The sequence below is a fragment of the Quercus robur genome, chromosome 1 (assembly GCF_932294415.1).
Source record: "Quercus robur chromosome 1, dhQueRobu3.1, whole genome shotgun sequence".
Classification (NCBI taxonomy): domain Eukaryota; kingdom Viridiplantae; phylum Streptophyta; class Magnoliopsida; order Fagales; family Fagaceae; genus Quercus; species Quercus robur.
The window spans coordinates 12,866,026-12,886,227 of record NC_065534.1 but is presented as its reverse complement, the minus strand read 5'-3'; the positions used below and the strand labels follow the sequence as shown (position 1 = coordinate 12,886,227).

At 37.9% G+C, this 20,202-nt stretch overlaps 2 protein-coding genes and 1 pseudogene across 7 annotated transcripts; 1 reads left to right on the top strand and 2 right to left on the bottom strand.

Annotated features, from left to right (window-relative positions):
* Positions 1-334: 334 nt before the first annotated feature.
* LOC126721863 (uncharacterized) lies at positions 335-8,454 on the bottom strand. Of its 3 annotated transcripts, none has more exons than XM_050424953.1 (2): positions 6,901-8,454; positions 335-351 (listed from the first exon to the last, which is right to left on the bottom strand). In XM_050424953.1, exon 1 carries the CDS (start codon positions 8,393-8,395, stop codon positions 6,908-6,910), a length of 1,488 nt encoding a protein of 495 aa, XP_050280910.1. In that variant the 5' UTR covers positions 8,396-8,454; the 3' UTR covers positions 335-351; positions 6,901-6,907. The 3 variants fall into 3 exon arrangements, with proteins under 3 accessions (XP_050280910.1, XP_050280898.1, XP_050280902.1); XM_050424941.1 differs by lacking the exon at positions 335-351 and adding an exon at positions 1,536-2,091; XM_050424945.1 differs by lacking the exon at positions 335-351 and adding an exon at positions 2,111-2,225.
* Positions 8,455-10,546: 2,092 nt separating this feature from the next.
* LOC126721743 (pentatricopeptide repeat-containing protein At2g27610) lies at positions 10,547-18,854 on the top strand. 4 transcript variants are annotated; one of them, XM_050424813.1, is made up of 5 exons: positions 10,547-13,664; positions 13,754-13,820; positions 14,149-14,199; positions 16,470-16,659; positions 18,015-18,854. In XM_050424813.1, the coding sequence occupies exon 1, from the start codon at positions 10,785-10,787 to the stop codon at positions 13,407-13,409; it is 2,625 nt and encodes an 874-aa protein (XP_050280770.1). In that variant the 5' UTR covers positions 10,547-10,784; the 3' UTR covers positions 13,410-13,664; positions 13,754-13,820; positions 14,149-14,199; positions 16,470-16,659; positions 18,015-18,854. The 4 variants fall into 4 exon arrangements, with proteins under 4 accessions (XP_050280770.1, XP_050280780.1, XP_050280762.1 ...); XM_050424823.1 differs by lacking the exon at positions 14,149-14,199; XM_050424805.1 differs by having other exon boundaries at positions 10,547-13,820.
* On the bottom strand, positions 15,795-18,535 carry LOC126719538 (subtilisin-like serine-protease S; annotated as a pseudogene).
* Positions 18,855-20,202: the final 1,348 nt, after the last annotated feature.

Sequence of the window (20,202 nt, the reverse complement as noted above, 5' to 3'; positions counted from 1 at the left end):
TCGATCTTCCAGTGATCAATTTTGGGGTCATCATCCCATGGCTTCGGCTTGTCATGCTTCCCCTTGTGCTTCATCTTTGGCTGCTGTGAAATTTCGCCATTGTTCTCATGCTCCATCGCCTAATTCGTCTTTTCTTATCTGGGCAACTATAATTTTGCATTCATAATGAAATTATATATAACGCTAACTGCAAGTTCCATCCACTAATTCTCTTGACAAAACCAATCAAGCCACTTGAAGAAAAAAAAGCATCATAATATTAGGAAGTGCTTCCAAATATACATAAGCCTACATTGCCCAAAAACAAGAGCACACTTTATATTTACCCATTCAGCTGGGATTCGATATTTACTGCAAAAACCATAGAAAACTTATATAAGAAATTGCATTGAGGAGCATCTAGCTAAAACGATGCAAACAAACCCCTCCAATACACAAACAGATCCAATCAATCTAAAACCAAGGGAAGAATAGCTTAGATTAGGTCCATGTGAGCAGCATTTTAAATTTTGCCTAGCTTCCAATAGTATGTTCATATGCTATTCAAGTCACTATTCTTATCGTACCCACATGTAATGGAAAGTTCCTTTTTTTCCCATAGGAGATAAATCAATGATCATATACAACTAAAGAGAAAGAGAAAGTATTCTATTGATATCTGTAGCATTGCCTTAGCTATATTTTTGCATTCATAATGAAATTATATAGCAAACTGGAAGTAAAATCCACTAATTCTCCTGAAAAAACAAATCAAGCCCCTTGAAGAAAATAATAGAAATAAAAGGAAGTGCTTCCAAATAAAAATAAGCCTACATTGCCCAAAAACAAGAGCACACTTTATCAGTTGGGATTCACTAGTTACCGCAGAAAACCATAGAAATCATTACTTAAGAAATTACATTGAGTAGCATCTATCTAAAACAAAACAAACAAACCCCTCCAATACACAATCAGATCCAATAAAGCTAAAACCAAGGAAAACATAGATTACATAAGGTTCATGTGAGTTGCATTTTAAAATTTTCATATGCCACAAAGGTCACAATGCTTATATACCCACATTTAATGGAAAGTTCCTCTTTTTTTTACCCTTGGAGATGAACCGATGATCATATAAAAATAAAGGAAGAGAAAGTATGCTACTGATATCTATAGCCTTGCCTCAACCATTGAAACACAAAAAAGTACGATCTAAAACAATGATGCTAATTAAAGCCGCACATGATTGGAATTTACATGGCAATATTTACAAAGCATAAACATCCCATCTCACATGACCCTGGTTGAGTCACTTGAGTATAATATCAAACAACTTAATCTTATTCATTTGCCACAGAGAAACTTAGACATCTCTAAATTAAAAATCAATTTTTTGGGTCTTACATTGCAATTCAACGAAAAATTTGGTAGCACGTGTGATGTAGGACAACCTAGGCTTCCCACCTAGATTAGTCCTACCAAAGAACCTTAGGCTTCCCACCTAAGGTATTTGGAATCACCACCAAACAAATACTATGCAATCCCTGCAAATAATCTCAATAATAATAATAATAATAATAATAGTCTGTAAAATACAAAAGAAACCATCTATAGCTTTATATACAGCTTCCAGGAATCATAATAATAAAGATAAACTCTCTTAAACAAATCCTAAACAATCTCAAATATCAATACGATAATCCTAACAATCTCAAATACTAATCCAATACTAAAGATAAACCCAAATAAAGATAACATAAATGATAAAGATAATCTCCACAGATGTGCCATCATGTGGTGTCCGCACCAACTCCCCTGGGGTGGGAGAAACTCGATCCCTTCGAGTAAAGTTCATAAGGATCAAGTGACATCAGAATAAACTCCATCAAGCCACAAGCTCACTGGGCCAGCATGGCGCCTCTGTCGACACTCATATGTGCAGGTGATAGGAGGTAGAGATGAGGTGGTAACAAGTGTATCCAAGTAAGCCTCCAAAAGAGCAGGATCAAGCTGCTGCAACTCCTCTCTAGTGATCCATGTACAATCAGAATCAGGCCGTCCTCGCCAGCAAACCAAGAAGCGCTGAACTATTCCATCCCTAGTGAAAAGAGACTGCTCATCCAAAATAACATCAATAATATCTTTACGTGCTTTTTGGAAACAAGATGGTGTAGGGCTAGGGGCAGGGTTAGCCAAAGAAGAAGAGAGAGGATCATCAAAAGGGTCAAAGGGAATAACTGCTGGACCTTTAAAAGAAAGTAAATCAGCAATATTAAAAGTAGAACTAATACCATAATCTGAAGGTATATCAATCACATAAGCATTAGATCCAAGTTTCTTTAATACCTTGAATGGGCCAGCACTACGGGCCTACAATTTCTTAACGGTTCCTAAAGGATACCATTCAGGCCTGATACGAATCATAACATAATCTCCTACATCAAAGTCTAAATGACATCGATGTAAGCATGAGTCTTATACTTAAGATTACTAGCATGAATTCGTTTGTTGATCTCTTTATGCAGCTCATGCATGTGACTAGCAAACTCTACTGCAGACACAGAAACCCTATCATGTGAGGACATTGGGAGAAGGTCTAAAGGTCTCCTAGGTGTATAACCATGAACAACTTCAAATGGGCTCATACCTATGGACCTATTGACTGAGTTATTGTATGCAAATTGGGCTACAGGGAGTATAGATTCCCAAGTCTTACCATTCTCACCTATGAGACACCTCAAAAGATTTCCTAGACTCCTATTGACAACCTCAGTTTGACCATCAGTTTGAGAATGGTATGCTGTGGAGAATTTCAACTTTGTTCCCATCATGTGCCAAAGGGTCTTCCAAAAATAGCTCATGAATTTAACATCCCTATCTAACACAATTGATTTAGGCAACCTATACAACTTAACGATCTCATCAAAGAAAATCTTGGCTACCTTGGATGCATCAGAAGTCTTAGAGCATGGAAGAAAGTGAGCCATCTTAGAGAACTGGTCTACCACTACAAGGATGGAATCAAACTTCATAAGGGTACGGCGGAGAGCTAGTATCAAGTCCATGCTAATATCCTCCCAAGGACGGTATGGAATTGGTAGAGGAGTGTAAAGGCCAGTATTTTGCTTGCAATGCTTAGCCAGTTGATATTGATGACATTCACCAATTATCTTGGCAACATCCCTCTTAAGACTTGGCCAATAGAATTGCCTCTCTACCTCTTCAATTGTCTTATCACGTCCAAAATGTCCTGAAAGTCCTCCCGCATGCACTTCCCAAACCAAAAAGTCTCTAACTGATGTGCGGGGGATACAAAGCTTATTGGCTCTAAACAAGTAGCCATCTCGGAGGATAAAATCATCAACAACCTGAAGATGCTCAGTCCTAAGTGTAGTGTACACTTCTCCAAAATCTGGGCAAGATTCATACTCCTCTTGCAACTTCTCAAACCCTATGACTTTTGTGCTCATCACAAAAAGTAAGGTGACTCGGCGACTCAAAGCGTCAGCTACCTTATTCTCAACGCTAGATTTATGTCTCAAAACAAAAGAGAATCTTTGCAAAAACTCAACCCAAGGGACATGTTGAGCATTTAATTTCTTTTGGGAATTGATGTGGCGGAGAGCATCATGATCAGAATAAATAACAAACTCATGGGGTGTCAAATAATGACTCCAATATCTTAAAGCTTGTACCACAGCATAGAGTTCTTTGTCATATGTTGAATACTTCTTCTTAGCCTCATTTAATTTCTCACTAAAGTAAGCTATAGGGTGACAATCTTGGCTAAGAACTCCTCCTATGCCTACACCAGACACATCACATTCCACTTCAAAGACCTTATCAAAGTCTGGTAGGCGCATCACTGGTGCTTCTGTCATCTTCTTCTTGATTTCTTGAAATGCTTTACCAACAACATTTGACCATTGGAATTCGCCTTGCTTCATACAATCAATGATCGGTGCCATGATTGTACTAAATCCACGTATGAAGTGACGATAGAAAGTTGCAAGCCCATGAAAACTGCGAACCTCATGAATGTTCTTGGGTTCGGGCTATCCACTATGGCCTTGACCTTTTGTGGGTCAGCAAAAACTCCTTTAGATGAAACCACAAAACCTAAGAAAATGACACTATCAGTGAAGAAAGAGCATTTCTTTAGGTTGGCATACAAGTTTTCTCTCCTTAGAGTGGAACAAACTTGTTTAAGATGGTCCAAATGTTGCCCTTTTGATTTACTATAAATGAGGATGTTATCATAGTACACTACCACAAATTTTCCCATGAAAGGCCTTAGAACTTGTGTCATCATTCTCATAAAAGTACTAGGAGCATTTGATAAACCAAAGGGCATCACAAGCCACTCATATAGACCATCCTTTGACTTAAAAGCAGTCTTCCATTTATCACCTGGGTAGATCCTAATCTGGTGGTATCCACTTTTCAAATCAATCTTCGAATAGATTGTGGCTCCTAACATCATATCAAACATATCATCTAACCTAGGGATAGGAAAACGATACTTCACAGTAATCTTATTGATTGCGCGACTATCCATGCACATTCTCCAGGATCCGTCTTTCTTTGGGGTCAAGAGTGCAGGGACTACACATGGGCTTAAGCTTTCACGCACAAATCCTTTGTGCAAGAGCTCATCCACTTGTCTAACCATCTCATCATATTGAGGAGGGCTCATTCTATAGTGGGGCAAATTTGGGAGTGCTGCTCCTGGGACAAGATCTATGGCGTGTTGAATATCACGCATAGGAGGCAATTGATTTGGAAGCTCCTTAGGGAAAACATCTTGGAACTCTTGAAGCACTGACCGTACTTCTTTTCTTGGTTCTTCAAAGTTATCTAGTGCAGTTTCCTTAACAACCAAGGCAAAGATGATGGAGTCTTGATTGACAGCTCTTTCAAGTTCTTTTGGACTAATGAGGTTCATACTTTGCTTTTTGGGCTCTTCTCTAGCCTTACTTGCACTAATAAACTTAGTTTTGACTGGGTTAAGCTTAATCCTTTGTCCATTGTGCATGAAGGAACAAGAGTTCGAGCGACCATAAAGAGTGACATCTAAATCATAGAGCCATGGTTGTCCCAAAATTATGTGTCCTACATCCATTGGAATCACATCACATGAAATCTGAGCGTTGTATGAGAGGATATGAATAGGAACAAGACACCTATCCTTGATGGTGATAGATGAATCATCTACCCAAGAAACCTTATAGGGCTTAGGATGGGCAACTAACTTCAAACCTTGGAGGGAGACGAGTTTAGAAGAAATTGCATTAATGCAACTTTCACTGTCAATGACAACCTTGCAATTTGTGGTTCCACACTTGACAAAGATTTGGAAGATAGTATTTCTTTTCCAATCATCACCTTCTTTGGAATGTGCTAGAGTACACCTAACAACACTCATTACAGGAGTATCAAGACTACCCTCACTGAGGTTGTCAAAAGATGGTAGGGCTCTAATGCAAGCTAATTGGGTGGAATCATCCTCTCCTATTTCTACAATGTCTTCAATGTTAGGCTCATAGACTACTTCTTCTACCTCTTCCTCTCCATCCAATTCTTCAATCAACAAAGTCTTATTAGGACATTGGGCAGCCATATGACCAAAGCCTTGACACTTAAAGCACTGGATTCTAGAATTTGGCCTAAATGTCTATCTAACCACACTCTTCCCTTTGTCTTCTGGGCGCAAGGGCCTATTGTTGGGATTGGGTCTAGTTTGAGGACCTTGTTGGTATTACCCTAAGGATTTTCTTCTATGTGTAAGGGTCTATTGTTGGGATAAGGCCTATTTTGGGTACCTTGGAGGTATCTACCTTGGGGACCATCAAAATTGTTGTGAGGCAACATGCGATTGTCAAATCTCCTTCCCCCTTGGGGCCTAGGGATCAGCTCTAAATCTTGCACTAAGGTATAGGCATCATCAAGAGTTAAGATCTGTCGGGCCACCAATTCTCTTTGAAGATCATAATTGAGACCTTTCCTAAATCTACTCAAGGTAATTGGCTCATGTTCAGTTGCATTGCTACGTATCCTGTACTCTTCAAATTGTTCTACGTACTCAATAGCAAACCTATTGTCTTGTCTCAAATCATGCCATTGATCCAACAAGTTGCCTTGATGAGAGACTGGGAAGTACTTTTCATTGAGCTTGGCCTTCATTTCTTCCCAAAGACTTATGGGTGGTTGGCGGGTCTTACAGAGGTGGTTGACAACACTATCCCAATGGAGTTTTGCTCTTCCTACAAGTTTCATTTTGGCAAACCTAACCTTTCTATCCTCAGACAGTTCATACCACTCAAAAAATTGCTCCATCTCTCACACCCAATCAATGTAGACCTGAGGGTTCCTAACACCATCGAATACCAATACGATAATCCTAACAATCTCAAATACTAATCCAATACTAAAGATAAACCCAAATAAAGATAACATAAATGATAAAGATAATCTCCACAGATGTGCCATCATGTGGTGTCCACACCAACGTGTCATTTTATTAAAATCTTAAAACCCCTTATCTCAACAAGCAGATAAATTTATTTCATTGCTAGTAGAAACACAATGGACTCAATCTCAATTGGATTTAAAATCTTAACCATAAGAGATTTTTATCTAGTTTTTATTTTAATTTTTTTCAAAAAAATCTAAGTACTGTTTCATAAGGCATCAAGTTTGTGTATAACTCCTATCTATATGTTATACAAGTTGTGTCTCTTGTATGATAAAAATTCAGACTTTATTAAAAATAAGTAAGAATTATTATAATGGTGAGTGAGAAGAATTGCATAAAACAAATGAAGCTGCAGTAAGCAAGAAAAAGCTGTCCAATAAGTTCATTTTTGATAATGTCCAATAAGTTCATTAGATAGCACTGTGACAAAATATATAATGACATACATGAAAATCAAGCATCAGCAGTATCTGCAGGCTTTGTTGCACCAAAGGGATCATGATTAGGACCGACATCCTGCCCTATATGGCGCTGCACCAATCTCTGCAAATCAGCCATAACCTTGTGCTCACGCTTGGCCTTCTCTTCATAATTAAACATAGCCAACGCCCTCTTATCCTCGGCGCTATAAACTTGGTTTTCCTTCCTAATACGAATAGCATTCATCCTCTGGTGCCTGCTACCACTCATCACATAACCAAGACCCTCAAACTTCTGAATCTCATCTGCGGACAACCCCACTTCTCCTCTCCGTGGAATACGCTTCCCTTGCTGCACATACTGCGCAATGGCATCACCTTCTCCGGGCCTAAGCGCACCACCATAACTGATATGCCCTTCGGCTCTAGGCAAGGGCATTGGCCCAACCACTGGTTCAGTATCCAGAGCCGGCTTCTTCTGCGCCTCAAAAATCTCCTTAAAATTCAATGCCTCCGCAATGCTTTCAGCTTTCATCTCCCCATCCTCCTCTATCATCATTGCTGCCTTTTCAACTTCGGAACCCTCTGAATTCGAAACCTCAATGTCCTTATCTGTCTCCGAGAGATTCCTACTCCGACTCCGCTTCTTCTTCTTCGACCTTACCCGATTGCTAGCATCGGAATCATCACTCTCATCGGAATTGCTGTACCTACTCTTTCTCCTACTACTACTCCCTTTTCTTCTACTGCTTCTTTTGCTACTCCTATGGCGGCTCCGATTCCTACTACTGCTTTTCTTTCTTTGCTTTCGCTTTTCTTCTTCCTCCTCCGATTCACTCTCGCTCTCGCTCTCATCAGATTCGTATTTACTACTCTTGGAAATCGAACTCTTCCTCTTCCTCTTCCTCCTCGACCGCGAATCATCGGTTTCCGATTCCGATTCAGCCTCGGAATTAGACTGACTTTCCGATTTGCCTTTCCTATTACTCACCTTCGCCTTCTCTTTCGAGCTTGAATCGCTCTTTTCACCGCCGATTAACTCGTCTTCTCCACCGTACTTGTCAGAGATCTCGTCAGCTTTCTCGTTCTCGTTCTCGTTCTCGTTCCTAGGCGGACTGGGCGTGCAATTCCAAATACAACGAGTGAGCGCTCTTCTCATCTTCTGCCTCTTGAGCCTCCGGTACTCCTCAGGGTTCAGCCCTTTCAATTCCTCATCAGACTCGGACTCGGACCGGTTTCCATTACGGTAATCGCGTCCAAATCGCTTGGGCAGAGAGTCTTGGGCTTTGCTGGACCTAGGGTTTGGGCTAGAGCTCCGTTCTTGGTTGTGGTTGTGGTGGCGGCGGTCGTGGTTGTCGTAATAGCGGTCGTAGGCGTCATAATTAGGGCTACGACGGTGGTGGCGCCTGCTGTAGTCGAAGGAATTATCGGAATCTGGGGAGTAACGGCCGTTATCGCGGTCAGAACGGTGTCGTTTATCAGGGATTTCGATCGTCGACGCTGGCCTCCCCATTTTGATCATTCAAGGGATTGTTGCTTCTGTTTGCCGATGCTATCTGTGATGAGTATTTGATTTGGGGTGAGAAAGGTTGGACTTATTAACCGTGGGCTTTGGGTATGATTCATCTGCATCATGGCTGGGGCTTGGGTTTGGGTTTGGGTTTGAAATGGGGCTGTGGGCTAGGAGCTTCTTTGGATTATTGAGAAGTGGGCTAAGGCCCAACTCCTCCCTACCTCCAAAATAAAACTAATCGAGTATAATTTATTTTATACAAATTGATATTTATTTTTATTCACATTTTATGATTTTAAACATAATAATAACCATAAAAAACAACCCAAACCAACCGAAAATAAATTATTGAAAATGACATTTAGAAACACAAGCAAAATTAGAGTATCACGTTTTGTCCCCAAAAAAAAAAAAAAAAAATTAGAGTATAACATGGGAAAAAAAAGTTAATAAAAAATTATTCACTAAACTTAAGAGGTACTTAAAACGTCTAAAGAACATTTGAATTTTTTTTTTTTTTTTTTTTTGTGTGGATTTTAAAAGCTTGTGGGGGTGATTGTCAATGTAGTGGCAAAACATAAAATGAATGGGAGAGAGTGTGACTGTGTGAGAGAGTTGTGTATAAAAATAATAGTAAATAAAAAAATAGAGAACGAATTGGGGGGAGGGTAACAATAATGTAAGACATAATAGAAAAAAAAAAAAAAAAAAAAAAAAAAAAAAAAGAAGACGGATGGGTAGAGGAGAGGTAAGGAATGTAGAAGCCAAGATTGAATAAGCATTAATTAGAAACATGTCACTCATGTGATGTATGTATTCATTTGGGATTAACTTATTTGACTTTTTGCTAATTGTTTTATTGAAAGTTGATTAAAATATACTTGCACTTTGAAAATGTGAAGTTGAAAAACTGATGTAAGCAAAATAAGATAAAAAAAACTAAATGAAAAATCCAATGGCCAACAAAAGATTAGCAAAATTAATTGTTAATCTTCCATTATTATATATTGTATAAATGTTGAGGATTTAGCTAGCTCAAATAATAAAGTTTGTTGTCATTAAATGAGAGACCTAGGTTTAAATCCTAGTAACCTTGAAATCCATTTAGTGTTTAGGGTTGATGATAGAGAGAGCAAGTATCATGTAGCATAAGTCATAAGTTTAAATCATATTATATTTATGTGGTGTCTAAATAGTTCAATTGATAAAGTTTATTGTTCTCAAATAAGTAACTTGGTTTCAAATCTCACACACATTAAACCAATTATTGTCTTAGCTTAATGATATATAGCTATCATTATAAAGCGAAAACTATAAGTTTATTGTAAATATATACACAATAAATTCCATTGATGAGCTTGTATGTTGTGATTGATTTACAATAATAATATGTTAATAGTGGTTCCATGTAAAAAATGAAATTTTACCAATTATAACTTGTCACCTAGATGTTGTGGGAAAAAGTTGTAAAATTTGTTTTGCACCATCATTGGTTAAAAAATGTTTTATAGCTTAGTTTGTGTTTGTTGTAACTAAAAACAATTTCCGATTTGTAAAATATTTTCAAGTGAAAATATTAGGACTATAAAGAAAATATTTACAAGTGTTTGGTTGTATTTTGAAAATGCATCGAAAAACAATTTCATGTATGTAAAAAAAAAAAAAAAAAAAAAAAATCATCTCAACACAAATTTTAAATTTGCAAGGGGTCTTCATTCTAGGGGTGGGTTGCAATCTCTAGAGTGGTGGTTGCAACGGTGTTTGGTGGGTGAGTTAGATCAAGAACAAGAGAAAGAGAGGTAAGGTCTCTAAGGGTGGGTTGTGGTGGTGTCAGAATGGTGACTAGGTTATAGGTGGGTTGTGGTGGGTTACCAACGATAGTAGGTTGGAGAGAGAGAAAGAAAGGTGGCATGGCAATGGTGGAGCTAGCGGTTGCGTTTAGGCCATGGCAATGAGGGGTGGGGTGGGTGATTGGGGTGAGAGAAAAAAAGAGATTGGGATATTTTTCAAAAATTGTTTTACCGGATTGGAGAGACGTAAACCAAGTTACATGTCAAAGGGGTTATTTTACCCTCAACTTTAAAAATATTTTCGTGTTAACCATTATTTTGAATACCAAACACCTCCTTTCAAAAAAAAAAAAAAAAAATACCAAACACCTAAAAAAATAGAAAAAATAGTTTAAAAAAAATATATTATCAGTCTAATCAAACGGAGCCTTGAAGAACAAAATATTTAGCTAAGAACTCGACCTTAAGACAGTGACTTACAGTGACAGACTTCAGAGGTAGAAATTTATTTCTTCTTCGTTAAAAGTTTTGGCAACCTTAAAACGTGAAGTACGTATTCTAGCACGTATGCTATTATTTATAACGTTAACAGCCAAAGAGAGCATAGCATGACTGTGTGTTCGTCTTTAAGGACGCTCACAAAGCAAACACTGAACACACTCAAACTCTTTCATTTCACGTACCACACTAATCTTCTGTCTCATTCCCATGCCAATGCCATTGCCTTTGACCCCTTGACTACAGATTCCAGCTTCGTTCACCATGCACACCACCCGTTCGACAAAAGTACTCAGAAAGACCTTTCAAACTATAATCACTTGCTTTTCGAGTACTCTCGCACTCATTGCAACCAAGAGGCTCTCAACATCTTTGTGGGTCTTCATCATTCGAGTTTACCTGTTGATGGGTCGACCATGTCGTGTGTGTTGAAGGTCTGTGGATGCTTGTTTGATCAAAACGTGGGCAGGCAGGTGCATTGTCAATGTATAAAATCAGGGTTTGTGGAGGATGTTAGTGTTGGGACTGCTCTGGTTGATATGTACATGAAAACTGAGAATGTTGGAGATGGGAGGAGAGTTTTTGATGAGATGGGTGAGAGAAATGTGGTGTCTTGGACTTCATTGCTCTCCGGTTATGTACGGAATGGGTTGAATGATTTGGCCTTAGAATTTTTCTTTTTAATGCAAGGAGAGGGTATTAAGCCTAACCCTCTTACTTTTGCAACTGTTTTTGGAGCTTTGGCAGATGATGTTATGGTTAAGAAGGGAATTCAAGTCCACACAATGGTAATAAAGAATGGTTTTGAGTCTACCGTGTTTGTGAGCAATTCTTTAATTAATATGTATTCAAAGTCAGGGATTGTTAGAGATGCTAGAGCTGTGTTTGATAGTATGGAGAAGAGGAATGAGGTTTCTTGGAACGGTATGGTTGCAGGCTGTGTTACAAATGGACTTGACTTGGAAGCTTTTGAAATGTTTTATCAAATGCGACTTGCAGGTGTGATGCATACACAGATGATATTTGCTACCATGATTAAACTATGTGCTAACCTTAAAGAATTAGGTTTTGCTAGACAGCTTCATTGTCAGGTTTTGAAAAATGGGTATTGCTTTGATCACAATATTAGAACGGCACTTATGGTAGCTTACAGTAAGTGCAGTGTCATGGATGATGCATTTCAACTGTTTTCTATGATGCATGGGGTTCAGAATGTTGTGTCATGGACGGCCATGATCAGTGGGTACTTACAGAATGGTGGAACAAGGCAAGCAGTGAATTTATTTTGCCAAATGAACAGGGAAGGTGTTAGACCCAACCATTTCACTTATTCTACCATCCTTACGGCTCAACCTGCCATTTCTACTTTCCAACTACATGCACAAGTCATTAAAACTAATTATGAGAAATCATCTTCAGTAGGAACTGCACTTTTAGATGCTTATGTTAAGATGGGCTGCATTGATGAAGCTGCAAAAGTATTTGAATTGATTGACGAGAAGGACATTGTGGCATGGTCAGCAATGGTAGCTGGATATGCTCAAAGAGAAGACACAGAGGGAGCAGTTAAAATTTATCTCTGGTTGGCAAAAGAGGGTGTCAAACCAAATGAGTTTACCTTTTGTAGTATCGTTAATGCCTGTGCTGCACCTTCTGCAGCGATAGAGCAGGGGAAACAATTCCATGCTTGCTCAATCAAATCAGGATTAAATAATGCTTTATGTGTAAGTAGTGCTCTTGTAACCATGTATGCCAAGAGAGGAAATATTGAAAGTGCAAATACAGTTTTCAAGAGGCAAGGTGAGAGAGACTTAGTTTCATGGAACTCAATGATCTCTGGATATGCACAACATGGTCATGGGAAGAAGGCTCTTGAGATATTTGAGGAAATGAGAAGGAGAAACTTGGAAATGGATGACATAACATTCATTGGAGTGATTTCTGCATGTACTCATGCAGGCTTAGTGGATGAAGGCCAAAGATACTTCAACATGATGGTCAAAGATCACGACATTGATCCAACAATGGAGCATTATTCTTGCATGGTTGATCTATATAGCCGAGCAGGACTGCTCGAAAAGGCCATGGATATCATAAATGGGATGCCATTCCCTGCAGGTGCAACTGTGTGGCGAACTCTCTTGGCTGCTTGCCGTGTTCACCGCAATGTAGAGTTTGGAAAACTTGCAGCAGAAAAGCTCATTTCACTTCAGCCACAAGACTCGGCTGCATATGTCTTACTATCTAATATTTATGCTGCTACAGGAAATTGGCAAGAGAGAGCTAAGGTGAGGAAGTTGATGGATGAGAGAAATGTGAAAAAGGAAGCTGGGTACAGCTGGATTGAAGTTAAGAACAAGACTTACTCATTCTTGGCTGGTGATCTTTCACATCCCTCGTCAGATCTTATTTACTCTAAACTTGAAGAATTAAGTATTCGGCTGAAGGATGCCGGATATCAGCCTGATACAAATTATGTGCTTCACGACGTTGAAGAGGAACACAAAGAAACCATCCTTTCTCAGCACAGTGAGAGACTGGCCATTGCTTTTGGATTAATTGCTACACCTCCAGGAACTCCTATCCAGATTGTGAAGAACCTTAGGGTCTGTGGAGACTGTCACACTGTTATTAAGTTAATATCAATGCTTGAAGCCAGAGAAATTGTTGTCAGAGACTCAAACCGATTCCACCACTTTAAAGGAGGTTTGTGCACATGTGGGGACTATTGGTGACAATAAATTTGGGAAAAGGGGTCTACCTGAAATTTTCCAAGGGTTTCTCACATCAACAAGACAATTCTTAAGCAAAGGAGCCACATAACTTCTACACGCTCACATTGCAAAGAGTAGCACAAGAATTAATATCCTAAACTGTCAAGGCTTACAAAGCAATATAATTGATATATCCTAGAGTAGATTCTTGTAGTGATTGTGAATTTGATGCTCATTCACATTAAAGAAGAAGTTCATATATCAAGCTTTAAAAATGTATGAAGGATGACTACATGAGTGGATACTTTGAAACTTTTTGTGTCATTATGGCAGGAGGTTGATATCTTCACTCTTTTTGTCTGAAGGTACTTTTTTCCATTCTGCTGCTAAGTGCTAACACATTGGTTTGAGACATGTGGCAATTACCTTCAGGTACTTGGGAATGGTCCCTTTCATACGATTCTATTTAATGGATTTTCTAAGTGTAATTTGGTCAATATGTCAACTTAAAAAATCAAATATATTTCTTTTCAAAAGTATGGAATAAGGTAATGCTAGATAATCTCTTCACATGCATACTTTTGAGATTATAGGGCATAGGATTAGTGGGAGTTATATTGATTTGAGGAACTAAATGTAGTTAACCCTGTTTCACTTCCATTGTCTTCAGTATTTATTGTAGGTGATTACCAAAAGTTACCTTACCCTCTTCTTTTCCTTTTATGTATCTAATCTAAGCAGTCTTGTCTTTTGTTATTAGGATTACTTCATGCTGAAGATGCTACCATAGCGTGGTTAGAGGGAAAAAAAGGTATCCCCTTTGGAAACTTAAGGTTAAGGCAAAGCCCAAGAATAAGAGCCCATGGTAGTTAATTAGGTTATTAGTATTTTATTTTATGTTTTATATTGTTTTTCTAGGGTCAAGGAAATTTTAGTAATTTTTTAATTGTTGGGCATGGGCGATAGTTGTGGGCCTTGGTTTTTATTTTATTAATAAGTCTTATTTAGTTTATGAGTCTTTATGCATGAGTTTTGATTCAATTCAATTAGGATTTTTTTTTACTATTCAAAGTAAAGTCCTAGTTCTATCATTAGTATATCTAAGTTTGTTATTGTACTCAAAGAAGGGGGAGTTAATCAATAAAAGATTTAGTGTTTTGAGATTGAGACGTGTTGGCCTTATTGTTCTTTTCCTCTTTTCTCACATCTCTTTTTGTCCTTTTTGATATGTTGTCACTATTCATATGAACTGTTCATGCTGTTGTTCTCAAATTGTATGCATAATTGATTTCTGTTTCTTCTGAACTCTTTTTAACCCTAAATCAATTCCTTTTTCTTCCCTACAAACCCTAGTCATTCCTGAATCCTAACCCTTCTTTCCAAAAGTTCTAAAACTTAACCCACCACAAGCACACATAAGCAAATTCTTTAATTTGTCCTACATCACATGTATTTTGACTACCAATGCTACAGATACATGGAATGTAATCTGTAACTTTTACATTGCCCTAAAAATGTTGGCAGGAATATGTTCATAAGTGCAAAGGCAATGATGCATACTATTGATGTTTCCTCAATGACAAGATGTTTCTAACATTTTTTTTTCTTACAACCCACCAGAAGAGGGGGGGGGGGGGGGGGGGTGTGGAGATTTGAATCTAGGTTCATAAATGTAGTTAACTCTGAAAGACATCTTTTCCCCAATGATTTGAGGAACTAAATGTAGTTAACTATGTTTCACTTCCATGGTCTTCATAAATGTGCATCTTGTTTCCTCATTAACATGAATCTAGGTTCTCCTCTATTGGAGAACTGGGAAGTGCCACTAAGTAATAAGGCTCTTGGCAGATGTTTCTTAACAATTACTATTTCTTGCGGGCAAAGTGATGAGGTAAAATTCATATTTCATGTTATGATTTGAGGGTATCATGAATGGAAGTATGAAGCCTCCAATGGTTTTGGAAACTTTATAGTCATTCCACATAATATTCTTGACATTTAGCTACAAAGATGTGAGAGTATAAATTCTAAGTTACTTGCTCATAAACCTTGTTTATGCGAATTTAAAACTTCCATGCCAGTTGCTTTACATTTTGCCTCTCTCTCTCTCTCTCTTCCTGAATGAAGCCTGTCTCCATCTTAAACCCTCTTCGAAAACAAGATGTTCCCATATGAAACCATGGCTATAAGAACTGACATGTTCATTTCTCACATTACACAACAGAACTATACCTCTTCACATACTTTAAAATCTAAAAGTTGCTGAAATAGAACTTCATAGCTGAAAGAGCAAACTATTTTAGATAGAAGGATCATACCATATTTTTGGATATATGTAGTGAGAGCAGTGGATGAGATAATGACTAAAATAAAATCAATATTGCGAACATATGTAGTTGATCACTTGTTCCTACGCAGAAACCACATTGAGACCAAAAGGACTCCTGACCTTATGGATACCATTGCTCCATGTCAAGGACCCAAACACAAAGCTCCCATTGCTGTTCTTGAAGGGGATAAAATCAACCCTTAAAGACATCTTTTCCCCGACCTTTGTAAACTTAAGTTTAGCAGGTGTAACTTTGACTTCAACACCAGTTGGGTAATCAATAGATGCAACATATACTGTTGGATCTTTACCATAATTTGTGACTGTTCTACAAAGTGATAAACTTCTGTTCATATTGGCAACACCAATTGAAGGGTAATTAAAATTGTAGGAAGGTGTAAGAGGGTTCTTGCATTGTACTAGTTCCCCTATAAGGTTCTTCAATTGTGTAGGGCTTGCTCCAGTGCTACATAGAAAATTGATGATGTCATGGGAGTTGAAATCATACACAAGTCACGGATTTAATGCTCCAGTGGGGCTAATGTGTCCGGATCCGTAGTCAAAAGGCGTGGTCTGAGTTCCATTTGGATCTCTTCCAATTGCATGTTGAGTGTTATCTAGGACCATTGCTGTGGTAATCCATAGATTTTGTGCGATCAGAAACATAAGTAAATTTGTAATTATCCGACATTATAGTGTAAAACAACTTACCTGTTGTCATTATTGCTGACATTATGGCTGCTGGACTCCAGGAAGGTTGGTACAATTTTACAATTGCTGCAACTGTAGAAACATGTGGGCAAGACATTGAGGTGCCGGAGATTATGTTCTAATCGACAGATCGTTCAGCAGTTGCTGTAGTTGCTACTGGAGACCATGCTGCCAAAATATTCAATCCAGGTCCTGTGATATCTGGCTGCAATAGAAATTATGCATCTTTCGGTAAGAGTTTATGGAGATAACTTTTCTTTATCTACGTATGGTGGTCAAGATATTGCATTATTTCTATCCCTTTTTTACCATCATGTTGGCATAATCTTTTGTTTCTTGACGTATTTTGAGTGAATGTGCACAAGTATAAATTGAGAAGACTAAATAAACTTACCTTAATAATGTCTGGAGTTATAATATTTGGCCCCATGGAAGAAAATACAACCACCTCTGGTGCAGGTTTGATGTTCAGAACTGTTATAGTTGGGGAGATTTTACCAACTGGATTCCTGTAATGACAGAAGTAGTTGCAATCAACTTGAACTATTGAATTATTATTATTTTTTAAATAGTGAATCCACGTTTAATTAATTTTCAGTTGCATTTATTTTGGAGCTTTTCCATTCTTTCATTGACAATGTTTTTAGCATACAAAGCTTGAAAAACTCACTTTTCTGAAATCATGTATGCTTGAAGCTCTTCTGCTTCTTCTTGACCGATTAAAGTGCCTGGGATGACGAACTGAAAGCCAACATCTTTGATAGATGGATCAATGAGTATCAATCCAACAGCACCAGCCTGTCTTAAAAAAATGCTTTTTTCTCTTCGGTTATCAGTAAAGGTTTCAATCGTGCACACCATGATTTTCCCTTAACTAGGGTTTGGTCTGGCGTATTGTTCTTGCAAAAGCTGATACAGAAAGGAAAGGAACCAAGGTTTTTAAAACAAATAGATCAATGATGGGATGGCAATTTAGAGGTGTTGGGTTGGTTGAGCATCATGAAATCAGAAAATATGTGTACAAGATGATTAAACTATATGATGCTTATGACTACAAAATTGGAAAGTCTTAGTTTAGGATAATAACTTTTTTGAAAAAAAAAAAAATCCTTATTACTTGTCAAAAAATCATTTTAGTATGAACATTAAGATGCTTAAGAAAAAAAAGATCGTATAATTTAGGAAGAAAATAAAAAAATATGTACAAGACTTCCATATTGGTAGAATTTGAGTTTGCATAAAATGTAACTGAATTGATTTTAATAGATTGACCACAGCTGAGTAGAAACTAAATAACAGAGAAACTGTTATTTTCCCATCAAACACAGAAGATACCTGGCATTCTTTGCTGTAACTCCAGGAGCAGCTGCAGCACTCCCAGCTATCAAACCATAATAAGTTTCCATCTTGATTGGGTTTAAGGAGAAACCCTGAGAGCATGGAATTTCCATTTTAAATAAAAATATTTCCTATATAACTTTATATTTGATAAAGAGGTGGGGTGGAATATACCAAATTTACCTTTAGAACTTTTGAATTTCCAAGATAAACAATTGAATGGAATTCCCTGTCCACTGAGCTTGCAGCAACAGTAAGAATCCAAGGAGCAACATTGGTTGCAGTACCTGGGAAAGCTGAGTTTCCGGCTGAAGCAGATACTAGAATTCCTCTTTGGAATGCATGGAAAGCTCCAATCAAGATTGCATTTTCAAAATAACTAGGCTGGGGAGGATCAGGGCCAATGGAAATGGAAAGTATATCAACACCATCACTAATGGCATCATCCAGGGCAGAAAGAATGTCAGCTTCACTGCACATGTCAAACCAACAAGCCTTGTAGATGGCAAGTCTGGCACTTGGTACACCACCCCTTGCAGTACCTCTGGCCATACCAAATAGGCTGACATTAGCTACTATGGATCCAGCTATTGTTGAGGCAGTGAGTTCCATGCCCATCACCATCTCGAGCTGACCGGAAGAAAGGGAGGTTAAAAGATTCAAGAGGCCCAGACTCGGCTTCAAACCCTTTCGAATAGAACCTGGCGCCTATAATCTTCCTGAAAATTCCAACCCAAATGACAATGTAAGCCCCATGGTAAGTTTGCATTCATATAATAGCTGTATGGTTGTACCAGATATACAATAGAATTGGTTGGTTTAAATACTAAACCTTGTGGTTGTTCTAATTCAGTGAGAATGTGGTGTGTCAATCATGGAAGTGGATTCTTTAGTGTTTAAAATGTTTGGTACCTGTTGCAGTTGGCCAATCTAAAATGTTCACCAGTAACACATTCTCCCTTGAATTTCTTGGGTTCAGGACCCAATCCTTTATCATTGAAGCTCTTTGATTCAGGCCAAATTCCTGAAAGATACATTAATGTGAATTCTATGTTTGTAATAAAATAAAAGAAGAGTTTAATGAGAAATTAAGATATGGATCTTTACCTGTATCAATTACACCAACAGTGATATTTGAAGTTGATTCCATTGGCATTTGATTATATTGTTGTGCAGAATCTATTCCTAGAAATTCCCAGGAATGTGTTGTGTGGAGCTTATTCATCTTGCTCTGAAACACAGAAACAACCAAATCTTTATCTGCAGCAGATGTAAGAGAAATTCAATTAGAGCATATCTATGCTATCACCAATGGCTTTTGATGCTTATTATTGCTGACCATGTGTTAAACTGTACTTAAACCCCCAAGAAAATGTTCAAATTTTGAAAGAGGGGTGAAGATGCATTTGAATTTGGAGACATTCTATTTTACCTCCATTGTGGATGTAATGATCAGTGTTGGATCATGCATTTCACTTGTTTTACCAAAAACAAACGAATGAATAAATATATAAAATCAGGTACCTGCAAGTTGTTGTGCTTGCTCTGGTGTGAGCATAGCTGAGAAGCCTCTGAAGCTTTTACTGTAATGGTGAATTGCCGATTGTTGTGCTCCATCAAAACTGAAATTAATTATGTTAGTACTTTGACAACACTCGGTTATGAAAATCTGTAGTTTTCCTATGATCTTGTTATTTGATGTCTCATAATGGAAATAAATATGTAGTAGTATTAGCTCCTTATAGTCCTTACCTTCCTGTAACTGAAGCAAGTATTTCATGGTTGGCGCTCTAACCACAGATTCCGAATTGGGGTGAGAGTGTTCCCCCATGTAAACTATGTAATGCTGCAAATTACAAGGAAAAGGAAATAAAAAATAATTTTTTAAAAAAGTAAAATAAACCTGTGTTAGTTAAAGAACCATATGCCTGAACAGTGCCAGCATTGCCAATGTAGAGTATTTCATTCTCACACCACTCAAATTTCTTTAAAAGGAGCATTATTAGATTTCATGGTTGTCCCATGCATGCTGTATTCAAGTATTTTGTTTTCTTTGGGGCTTTTTTTGTTTTCAGAATAAGGTTAGGGATCAAAACCGAGCTAAAAGTGCCCCTAAGCCAAGAGGCTCTTGGAATTTTTTTTTTTTTTTTTTGGGGGTGGGGGGGGGGGGGGGGTGTGGAGAGAGAGAGAAGGGGCTGGAACACAGGTTTTTTTTAGAACTGATAAAGGCAGCTATGCCTGTAATTTTCATAATGTTGACAAATATTAGAAATTGTTTTCTTTTTGTTAAAAAGAAAAAGGAAATCGAAAGGGAAGTCTCAATATGGACAACTACAATTAGAGGATTGAAGGATATAAAAGAGGATGTGATCCATAATTCCACATCAGCATTCTTGTGTGTTTTGTACAGTATATGACTAACACATTTCGTAATTA